We start from the raw sequence: 12,262 nt of genomic DNA on the forward strand, positions 1-12,262 counted from the left end.
CAAATATCTACTTCCTTCTTTTGTAAAATTGGATTTTTTTGGAGTAATGCACAGGTCAGGGTGACGCCTTAACCCCTCCATCATTACAATAGCCCCCCCCCCCTCCCCACTCCCCCCAAATTTTAAAAATATATATATAATAGTGCCAAAGAATTCTTACCCAATCAAATCATTTTTACATCATTTTTATCATACTTTAAATTAAAGATTATAAAACTCATATTTTAAATATTCTTCCAATGATATGATAATATAAAAAGATTAAAAAGAATTTATATAGCGGTGATGTATCATGTATATACTTGAATTTAACCTAAAAACTAGATTGATAACATGCTATAACTAATTAAGTTGCACAATAGTGTAATTTCAAGTACTTTCAGAATTAATTCGAACCATCGCCATACCATATTACATACATGGAGACCCCAATTATTTACAATTGATCGGATATGTGTTTCAAATATACTCGACTAATGTTATGTTGTTCAATTGAATATTTATCCAATGGGGTTCTAGCACTAACGAGTCGTTAGAAAAAATAATATATGTATTAATTTTGATATTATTTAATCATCCCTTGTGTTAGTAGTTTCAATTTATTCAAGTATTATTCTTATATAGAGTATAAGAATAACAATGTGGGATACCATTCTTTATTTTTACAATACACTATATATTCAATACTATTTATGTTATAATACACCCTATTCATTTAAGAGCAACTTTCACATATAGCAAACACAAAATTCATATTTGTATGCTATAGCAAAGTTTGTATAATTGCGCTCCATAGCAAACATAAATATGTATATTTCGCTATACATATACAAAAGAAAGCAGTTGTATAATCTGTTTTGGTATACATATACAAAAAGATCAATTGTATAAAGTGAAAGAGGTGAGTGAGCGAGCGAGATCTGGGAGAGGGGAGAGAGGGGAACGAAAATATATGTATATATACAATTTTCACGCATTTTATACATTTGCGCTTTTGTATAAAGGGAGAGAGGCGAGTGAGAGAGTGAGATCTGGGATAGTGGCGAGCGAGATCTGGGAGAGGGGAGAGAGGGGAACGAAAATATATGTATATATACAATTTTCACGCATTTTATACATTTGCGTTTTTGTATAAAGTGAGAGAGGCGAGTGAGAGAGTGAGATCTGGGAGAGGGGAGAGAGGGGAACTAAAATATATGTATATATACAATTTCTCTCGCTTTATACAAACACAAACACATTTTATACAATTTACATTTTTTGTATAAAGTGAGAGAGGTGAGTGAGAGAGAGAGATCTGGGAGAGTGGCGAGCAAGATCTGGGAGAGGGAACAAAAATATATGTATATATACAATTTTCTCTCGCTTTATACAAACACAAACGCACTTTATACACTTGCGTTTGTATAAAAAATGAGAGAGGCGAGGGAGAGAACGAGAGTGGCGAGCGAGATTCACCAGGAGAGAGGTGAAATATCAACAGTTTGCTATGAGGTACAATTAAATCAAACTATATTTATCGCATTTAATTTGAATTAATAGTTTGCTATTATATACAATTTTCCCTTCATTTAATATAGCAAATCAAACAATCAAATAAAAATAAAACTCAACATTACTAATATACATCATGATTCAGTACTTTATACACCTTATTAAACGATTCCTAAGTTCTCTAATTTTAGTAGTTCATCAAAATTATTGTCCTACCAGTAAACACAAGGGGGTCCTCCTATGATTTACTTGATACATTGAATCTAATTATGTCACTAGCATTAGGCTATACTTGATTAATTAATTAATTAATGAATTATCAATAGGGTTCTTTTTCCTTTAATTAGGCTGCTAGAGACTTGTTCTGATTTATTTGATCGAATTGTTCGAACATACTTCATTAATATTTATCATTAGGTTGCATAATTGAAACTTTTTTTACTATTAGCATCTAATTTCATGCTGCCATCCCTATAGGTATAGGCAAGTTCTGGAGCAGCTTTAAAAACCAACAGTTTTGGTTTCGTTTGAACTAGAAAAAAATTGGGAAATTGTCAAATATCAAAGTGGGGAATATACAAGGTACCCTCAACGTTTAGATTAGGGAAAATGTACCCTCTGGCCCTCCATCATACATTTCTAGTATATTTAAAATTATTTCGGAAGATAGAATAAAGAGTTAATAGTAAAAAAATACATCTAAATTAAGCTCATTAAAAAAGTGCTAATTTAGGGTATGAAACTCGTGACAAATTTAAAATCTTGACCTACCTCGTAAAAACTCCTTCATTTACTAGGTTTTCTCAATCACTGTGGTTTGTGCTCAATCCTTTATGAAACATTCTCAAACATGTTAAAAGAGGTCTTTCGATTGAATAAATTGCATAAATCCTAAGTTTATGGGAGATGAAGTCTTGAAGATTCCGTGGCATATTCCAAAATTAGTTGTAAAAAGGTGAAAATAACCAAAAATTTATCGGAGAAGGGTCTAAAATACCTTTAAAGTATTGAAATTGGTACAAAAATATCCCTCGTTTACTTCACTTGTTCAAGTGATTGAGAGCGTAAGTGGGAACTATTATCCTTCTCGAATAGGGAGGAAGAAAAAAGCGAAAATAAATATCTAAGGCAAAAAAAAAGGATCTTAGGTGATCTAGTACATGCATTAGTGCTTAACTTGCTCTAGTTAATGCTTTGGTCTGGTAAAGGACAGACATTTAGGGGAAATTCCATAATCTTTAGTACTAATTTCATTATTTTTTGGCTAAAAAATTTACAGTAATTGGAAAAGTCATTGAAATTTACCAAGTAATAATTCTGAAGAAAGGGCATATTTATGTCAACAAGCTTCAGTGAGAGGTGAGGCTGGGTAAATAGGGACTATCAAGGTAGCATAATACTACCTAAAAAATGTCATTCAAACTTTACAAAATCACTAGTACTTTGCAAAAAAGGGAGGCAGCCTGGAATGGCTCAAACTAACACTTCCTCTTTTTCTCGGGTTCAAACTTTGGTATAGAAAAAATCCTATTCGGAGCACCATCCCAAAACAGGCTTTGTAATGCACATTCCGAATTTAATCAAAGCTTAATGTACGCACAGACACCAGGTGGAAAATGGCGCTTGTGTTTATTACTGATGAAAAAAAAAAAGCAGATTGGCCATAAAGGACTGCAGCTAAGCTACTTCTACAACTTAGGGTTAACTAAAGAGAATTTTTTGTTGATGATTGAAAATGATAGTTACAGCGGCGTTTTTTTTTTTACCAATTCTCGTTCTGACTATGGACAAAAAAGCATAACTTGAGGACTTAAAGTGACAAGATAATGACATCTGTGGGGAAAATTATAAAATACCAAACGTAATCATTTTAACTTCAATAGACTGAATTAATAAAACAGAAACTTGTTCCAGGAGCTATTTATAACTTACTTAACCATCTCCAGAACAAAAATATCACCATGTACTCCTCTCCCAACGTAACGTACAAGCTCCTAGCAAAGCAGCAGCCATTTCAATTAACATAGTTGCCACAATTGAGTTAATCTTTTAGATCTAATCAACTAAACAAAAAGAAACTTCAAACAAGAAAACGTAGCCAAACAAAACAATGACATAGAAAGTAAAAAGAAGGATTATTTCTTGATATTGCAATTTTACAACAGAGAACCAATCAACAATTAACTGCCGAAGGTTACGTGCTGCTGTTTTACAAACAAAAGGGGTAGATTCTCCGTAATCCAATAAATTAAGGTGGTGAAACAAAATCACCTCAGTCAATCACAGATGGCGCCCATTAATTGTTCCAAAATTGCTGCAAACACTTGTTTATAAACCAATTGAGCTCGAAAGGCATACAAAACTAGCCACTCTCGTAAATCCAAATTCAAAGTAGACCATGCATCATAGAATGACCAAAACACTGTATGGGTGCCTCCCTGGTAACAAATTCCCAGAACTCCAGGAGTTAACCAGGACACAGCGCATACCGCTGCACAAGAATGAACGGAACACAAGACACGAAGCACCAAGAGCATAACAAAGTTCTGAAATCAGTCATAATGAATGTTGAAAGTGCATATCAACTTAGAGATGCCCAATCTGGATGTGGACATTCATATATCCAGTCAGGTCCTGAATATTTTACACAATGCAGCCATAGACCCTCTTCATTTCCATCATACCTGCATTTTGAAATAACAAGGGGCATCAAGCCAGATATGAGAAAGGCTTCCACAACCAAGAGAAAGCTCACAAGTTATCTTTTTACAACTGAAACAACTACCAGACTAGTCTAGCCACAATTCACAATAGCCCTCAAAAAATCAAACTGAGGGGTAACCCACCAGCTTACCAACCATCTAGTCATGAAAGAAGACGAGATCTTAGATGAGCAACAATGAAGATTTGTCTGGAAAATACTCAGTAAATATAGGCTAAAGCGCACTAGTAATTTTACACTCAATACCAGTAAGCATGTCAGTGTTTGATGATTTTCTGGTGCCAAGATGACCTTGAACTATTGGAACATAAGATATTTAACATTTCCGCCTACATTTTCCATAGCAAACAGTTGGTATACTGATCTTGGTGGGCATTATAGTCATCTCAAATTCTTCTGTCTAACTTTTACTCTATTTTGAAAGTGGTTTGTGCTTAATCTTCGGGTTTAGGATAAGATGGCTCCTGACAAAATTATATTGTTCTTAATCACACAGTGGGAAAGGAAGACCTGTTACCTTAAGTTTGAGCATCTGGCTAGAAGCAGAGGGATTCATGGAAAGGGTACAACAATGGTGTTGTTCCCTCAGTGAAAAACAACCAAGATGTTGTGTTAGCCAAGAACATGAAGTTTTTTAAATGCAAACAAAAGGTGGATATTAGTTGTTCTGGGAATCAAAAGCAAGAAAATTCATTATTTTAGATGAGCTCATAGGTCTAATGGCATAGGCATAGCAGAAGAGAGAGCAGTCATTGTGGAACAATTGGCTTAAGTAGCAAACCTGGATATAGCTAAGAAGGAAGATGTCTCTTGGCTTTCAGACATCAAGGTATTTTATGGTTTAAAAAATTCACAATAAACGTACCTTCCAAATACTCCTTAAGCAAATTTCTATGTTTCAATAGTACCAGGTCAAACCGAATCCAAATACCGTTAAGAGGACTAACAGGATGACTTGTCAAAATTTAAGGGTCACCACAGACCCTCGACCTGTATGGACAGTAACTCTAAGGTTGAATGTGCACTCAAGAATGGACCTGTCAAGAATTATGCAATACAGAGACCATCCATACCCTTTCGGAGCAAGATTTGGACAATTTGTACACATTGGATCAATGCTGAAATCTTCATTAGAGTCATTTGCCATGTCACTAGTTCGAGAGATGGGATCTGGAGGAGAACATGATTTTGCTGCAGCTCTATCGGCACTCAATCCTTCAGCAGCGCGACTAGACACGGATTCAGACAGGTAGAGCATATCATTGGCTATGGGATGACCTGTATATTGCAGATGCACACGTATCTGTTGCGAAGAAACTTTCATTAGGTATAACAAGCTAATTATCCTTATAGAGAATTTCCACTGCCCAAACCAACGCGAAGACAAATTCCAGAAACCAGATTCACTAGAAATGCCTCAACCAGAGAATATTAAATAGAAATGGCCATTAAAATGGAGGACAAAAGGTACCTTATATTAAAGGAATAAATCATTTGAAGAAGCAATTTAATAAAAAATGATATCTATTACACGCTAATTATGGATTATGAAAAAAGATAAAAAAAAATTAAGAGCTAGAATGATAAGCAGAGGTATATAACTCAAGCAAAAATATTATTCAACTAAAAAAGTATATAAATAAAGAGCAAAGAGATCTTCAACAAAATGCAGAAAGGTGTCTCTTTTGAATTAAGTTGAGGGAAGACTAAAGAGTGGACATAAATGATACGAGAAAATTGTCAAAATCACATTTCAATTACCTGATGTGTCCTGCCAGTCACGGGTTCGCACAAAACGATGCTTTGCTTCCCATTGGTACTAATCCTTGTAAATTTCGTACAGGCAGCCTTCCCCTTCAGTGAAGCAGTACTATTTCCCTGGTTGTCCCCCACCTACTAGTATGATTTGCCCAAGATTACTAGCAAGTAATAATATCAAACAAGAAACAGAAAGCCGCATAACAAAGTTTGTTCTCCAAAGCCCAAAGCACAATCAAATGGTTGAAAAAACCCGCACAGCAAATCATTCAGTGACACAATTACAAGAAAAAGGAAAATTAATTGCTGATTTACGTCTAGCCCTGCATTGAAATTTTGATCTCCACAGGTGGATGAGTTGGAACATGATCTCCCCACCCAATGAAAAAGGGCAAAAACAAATCTCAACTAAAATTTTGGTGGTTCAGCATATCTGATGCAACAGTAGAAACTGAGTTGCTGCTAGTAGGAACAAATGCAGAGGTAAAGATTTGCAAGATAAGAAAATCAATGGATTTAGGCTCCAAAATGACAAAGCAAACTTCAAATAGCAACAAAAGTACAGAAGCAAAAATAATCCCAGAAGTCAGAACTAAATAACAGTTCATTAAAGCAAAGAAGAGAAACATATGATGTGTGTTCATTTGGACAGAAACCTACATATCATATTTTGTCTTCTGAAATGTTGTTCTGGTCTCAGCTTTTAACTTTCCTGGACTTTGTGATAGAAACTGGTGGAAAAGCGAGGTGTAAGAATAAGCAAATCAGCCAGGTTAGTATTGTAGATAAATACAATTCGTCTTATCATTTAGTGATAGATTAAGAGTAATAAATTTAAGGATGGAAAATATAGGGGGGGCAAAACGAATCCTTCAAGTTTTCTAGAATCTAGCTTAGATACTGGAAAATTCACAATCACTATGTTGCTTTACTTGCAACAAGAAAATTTAATAATTTTGCACGATTTCCATAAAAAAAATGAAGCACCAAATCTCTATAAAGCATATACAATCTTCTCTTTATAATTTTTTGGTACTAAAATCCTTCCGTCTGCCTGCCCAAATGGTAGCCACCAAACAGGAGGTTGGGGAATGAGGAAGTGAGGAAGAAAGGGGGATGTAGCTTCTCTTTTAAGAATATAGGTCGCCATTTGGTTCTAAGATGTAGATACTGAACAAGAAATAGTGTAAATCGTTATTCCATCGTATTTGCAATATTCAAGCATTCTGCAGCCGAAAAGAAAGCTTTGAGTCCTAAAGGAAGCTTCCCTCCAGATTGGTAAATTGTATGTTTGTAGCTGTTACTTGTTCCAATACAAAAATGCAGGTCATGCTCTATGCTGGAGCTGAATCAACCAATATCATAAGTTGAGCCAAATTTTATAAACAAGAGACAAAGCTAAAAGAGCAAATCTACTAGAAAGAGCCAGCAGGCACTAGTAATATACACACTTCAAGGATACATCTTACCTCAACTGTGCTCCTCCCTTCTTGAGCATTGTAATTGACATTAGCATTCACAACTTGCTAAGGAAAGAAGCAAGGAAAAAAAACAAGTCAAGAGAAAAAGTAGAAAAGGTCATTTTGAGGGAGAAAGATTTCAAAAGAGAAGTAAAGAGGGGATGCTAGGGGAATGAATAGCGAGATGAACAGCCTGGCTTTTACAATGAATACCTGCTTATCTGGGAATACTCCAATTACTCTTGCAATATACCGTTTCTGCACTGCCCCTGATTCTATCTGAAAAAAGCAAGGTGTGTACTTAATTAGGCTTTAGAAACAGCTATTCAGTTAAAAACTTAACATAAGATAGGACACAGACCAGCCTAGGGCAATCGAAGGATGGAATCAAGCACAATATTGGTTTACTGGATGGAAATATGGATTTCTGAATCTGAAATACATTATTTTAACTTTACAAGTTCTTACTGACTCTTCCACCCCAACCATTTCAAAGATTAATTTTGTAGCAAATGAAGAAATCACTAGATACTCTTCTGAAATAACTGGAATTTTGTAGCAAAATATCCAGGCCGCGCAATTATCACTGTCCAAATAACTGGAATTGGGTTAATTTTAACCTGAACCGGTTCTACTTGCAGAAGTGCAGTGAAGCTGCTGAGACAAGTAACAAGAATAGGAGAAGAAAACAAATTCAAGAAATGTCACCAAAAAATCCTACAAGTAACTCAAAGGTACTTCTCTCAAGCAATGCACTTGAACCTCATAAAGGGTCATATGAAATTGGGTGCAAAATATATGTATAAACCAAGAAACTTCTGACAAAGCTAACTTCAACCCCATAAGAATACTGTATTTCCAATGATGGGAGTTATTCACTGGAATACCTTCAATGACCCAAAATAATTATTAATGATTTATTCAAATAGCTTGAGAAGATTAAAATAACATACCAAACAAAATAAAAGATAGATATAACATATCTGAATCCTTTCCTCAGAAGAAAAGATAACCTGTCTAAATCCAAAAACAAAAAGGTATTCCACGTCCTACCCCAGACAAGTTAATAGGTCAAATATCAACTCTATACATCAATTATACACCAGTTGTTTCATGAGCTCAGATATTGATGCCAAAATATCAAACAATAATTTTTAGGAACCTCTGCTGTAGAATTTTAGGAAGCAGACAATAGTCCCCATGTAATAAAACCAAACATCAATTGCAAGATATTCTACCTCTTATTAAGAAATTTTTGGAAGAGCTAACAGTATCCATAAACAAGAATTAGATTAGTTCAACAAGAGTTTCCTGACACAGATCGCAAATTAAGAAATCTGAGTTGGACGAGTGAGGTTTCAAATGCCACACTCTAAATAATACTGCAATATGCTTCCCTATTCATTAGATTTAGAACTAGAAAAAAGGTTCGCTTAATTTCATTTCCTGGATCACAAAGTATGATTGTTAAATCAAGCATTTAGTATGAGTATCATCTATGTCAACAATGATTTTCAAAAAATTTGACAGGAACTATTATAACACCTCCTCAACAGGAAATTACGCACACAGCTGTTGGAGTTTTACTAAATCTGTTTGGAGCTTATTTGTCTCACACCGCCAACATGTTGACAAACAGTAAGGAGAAATAGGTGTGGTTAGACAGCAGTGACGCAATCAAGATCCATTATCTTTATTGAATCCATGATCTGTCATTGTGCAATTCATTGCATATAATCGTAAAAACAGAAAATATACCTGTTGCCTGAAGAGGTCAGCCCTAGAAGCACTCCTAGCCAAAATAAGTAGTCCTGAGACCAAGCGGTCTAGGCGATGAACCGCTAATATAAGAGTCAAGAGAAGACTAGAACAAATTGCTACATTTGATGCAACAAGGAAAAATACTCGATGACATTATGAACAGGACAAAAAAATTATGCCCTGCTGCTGCTAGTGAAACAGAGGATACGAAATAAAGGTGCCAAGCCATACTCGGCTTGTAGTATACCAACGACCGTATTCTTGCGGTATTGTCCACATGGATGCACCTACAAATGATAAGGATTGCTTACATTATACATATGGATGGAGAAGCAAGGCAAAAACAACAATATCATCAAAAAAAAGTTAGCCATTCAATGCAAACATGAATACTAGATCATTGAAAGTTTATGACATAGTGAGAATCTATTTAATCTACAACCTTCAGTACTCCAAAGGAACAGATTGCAAGCATGCAATCAAGTGGCAAAAGTGAAATGTGATGCAGCATGTAAATGGAGATAAGTGTCAACTCTGAAACAAAAGTTAAGTACTAGGCCTTTGAAATATTGGAGGCAATAGAAGAACATTTCCACATGGATGCACCTATATGTGAGAAGATGTTCACATTATTTACATGAATGGTGAAACAGGGGAAAAAGAGCAATTAGATGATAAAATGCCAGTTCAAACATGAGTTACGCGTCCAAGATATAAGATTTTAAAAAGCTGTGGCATAGCACAACTACCTCTTAAACTACAATGTTCTCTATATCTTCTAAGGGCCAACAAATATAAGCAGGTGTTTGAGTGTCAACACAATTAATAGTGGCTTTCAGGACCCAGGTCCTTTAGTAACAGAAGGTCGCCTTTTTTCCTTTTGACTTGCTGATCAATATTTTAAAAAAACACCTTTTCTCCTAATTCTTGCTATCTTCTGGTGAGGGTTCAAACATAGTAGATTCATTAGTCATCTTGATAAAAAGAAATTTTGAGTTATGCAACCATGGGAAATACACGAGAATTAGACAAAGAATCAGTGAATCAAACTGAAAAAAAGAGAAAAGGAAAAATAGAAATATAATAATAGTGAGTATAGGAACATGGTTATGCACTTTACTTTATCTGAAATAAAAGAGTATAACGTGAGTTGAACCATTGAAAACAGGAGCTAACCTATGTTCTTTAGGTCAATATTGTAATATCAGATCTAAACACAAAACTATATCATAATTTATGTCAACTTATTCAAAACAGAAAAAAAGAAATGTTCAAGTTACAAGTTTGAAAAAAAGAAAAAAAAAGGTCCATAAGTGTTGCATGCTAGATTCACAGTATGCCAGCTAATTGTTCCACTTTAGTTTCAGGATTGACGGATTCTTAAGTGTGCTTGAGTAATGGCTGATGGATCCAGTGATTGTACTATACTATCTGTCCACTCAAGGTGACCACATTTATAGCATCAGCAGGGAAAGAGTGTCTTAAAAATTCACCTAATATACACATTATTCACCTAATATTTTTAAAGTTTCAAATGTACTATACTATCTGTCTACATATCACTTTCTCAAGAAACAAAGATATAACGAGAGAATCATTATTAGCTTACAGGAACAGAAGCAGGCTTGCAAACTGTCAGCACATCTGGCTCTTCACATAGTATTTCGACATCCCACGACATCACTGGTGGTTCATGCCTACAGCCTTTTGTTAGTCATGTTCTCATAATTGCATAACAGAACAGAATTAGGAAATATCAAAGCAGATCTGACTCTAAGATCTATCATTTACATGTGTTAAATTAAGAAAACCAAAATCTATTAAAGGATTGAACACAGAAGAAACCAACCAGAAGGATAGTATCGATAAACAAATTGTCTGAGGCCAGAACTTGAACAGTACAAACCTGTGCAGGAAATGGCTAATTTTTTGTGATGACTGAACTACGTATGAAACAGACACCTTTTGTCCATCAACTTGTATACGTCCAGACTTAACGGCAGATTCCTAGCATAAGTCAAAACCTTCAAATTCAGCTATACACACAATTCGACGATCCATTAGCTACAAAAATGACCAAAATGTGCTCGATGAGCAAGGTAAGCTGTAAATATATGCTATCATCACTCAGATAATTCGACTTCACATAATTTCTTATTCAAAAACTACAATCACAGTGCAGCCTACTAGAAATGTAACATATATCAAACAATTACTTATAATTGCAACCATTCAAGTACCACAGACACGGGCATATTCAACACAGACACGTGAAATGCAACAATTAGCACCAACATACATAGTAATCACGAGGTCTTCCTTTAAATTCATCAGAGAAGAGATCAACAATTGTCTTCCCAGCCCACCTATTCTTCACCTGAAAAATCAATTTGAATTCAAATACAGGGTTTAATTAGGGTTTTGACAAATTCATTAAGACAGTGACAGAATCAATCAGCAAGCGAGAGCAGCAGTCGTACATGAGAGATGAATTCGAAGTAGTAAGGCTTAACATAGCGTATTCCTGCACAAGTAAAGCAGAAAAAAGGCATAAAAGTTTGTTGCAGAAAAAAGACAGCGTAAAGTGGGAACTGAAGAGAAAAAAAGTTACCATTACGGAAGATGTAGTCATGGCGTTCCGGTGGGTTGGCGGGAGTTTGCCACACAATCTCCATATCCTCTCGCTTCCTCTTCGTATTCATGTTCATGGTGAACGTTAACCTCCCAAATTTTATTACTGCGAAAATCAATCCAAATTTTGTAAGTAGTAGTATTTTTCGATTTCGATACCAGTGTCCTTTTTTTCACTTTTTCGTAATTCATTCATCATTTATTATAAGAGCTTCTTAATTTTAATAAAATAAACTAACTAATTTAATTATAAATTAATTAATTCAAAATACAAATTACTAATTCAAATTATTAAATGTTTAATGTTTTTTGAATATTCATAAGAGATAGTAATTATATACATAGATAATTATATAGAACTACACTTCAAATTCATCAAATTGTTAATGAATCGTTAAAGATGGCTTATATTATTTTTAAAACGGAAAAGGGTCAA

The 12,262-nt window shown here is 34.8% G+C and overlaps 1 protein-coding gene across 1 annotated transcript; it reads right to left on the minus strand.

The window, feature by feature from the left end:
* Positions 1–3,608: 3,608 nt before the first annotated feature.
* LOC125859262 (RNA pseudouridine synthase 7) lies at positions 3,609–11,952 on the minus strand. Its single transcript, XM_049538959.1, has 12 exons — positions 11,807–11,952; positions 11,676–11,719; positions 11,495–11,572; positions 11,102–11,202; positions 10,805–10,892; positions 9,404–9,482; positions 9,193–9,275; positions 7,648–7,713; positions 7,444–7,500; positions 5,978–6,109; positions 5,290–5,519; positions 3,609–4,178 (listed from the first exon to the last, which is right to left on the minus strand). The coding sequence occupies exons 1-12, from the start codon at positions 11,901–11,903 to the stop codon at positions 4,076–4,078; spliced, it is 1,158 nt and encodes a 385-aa protein (XP_049394916.1). The 5' UTR covers positions 11,904–11,952; the 3' UTR covers positions 3,609–4,075.
* Positions 11,953–12,262: the final 310 nt, after the last annotated feature.

Source organism: Solanum stenotomum, chromosome 3 (genome assembly GCF_019186545.1).
Source record: "Solanum stenotomum isolate F172 chromosome 3, ASM1918654v1, whole genome shotgun sequence".
NCBI classification, from domain to species: Eukaryota; Viridiplantae; Streptophyta; class Magnoliopsida; order Solanales; family Solanaceae; genus Solanum; species Solanum stenotomum.

What these genes read in the sequence shown, in the direction of transcription:
- LOC125859262 (XM_049538959.1), bottom strand. Translation starts at nt 11,903, where the DNA reads ATGAACATGAATACGAAGAGGAAGCGAGAGGATATGGAGATTGTGTGG. An exon ending in TGACTACATCTTCCGTAATG is followed by an intron (nt 11,720 to 11,806) that starts GTAACTTTTTTT and finishes TTACTTGTGCAG; the next exon opens with GAATACGCTATGTTAAGCCT. An exon ending in GAGTATTCCCAGATAAGCAG is followed by an intron (nt 7,501 to 7,647) that starts GTATTCATTGTA and finishes TTCTTTCCTTAG; the next exon opens with CAAGTTGTGAATGCTAATGT.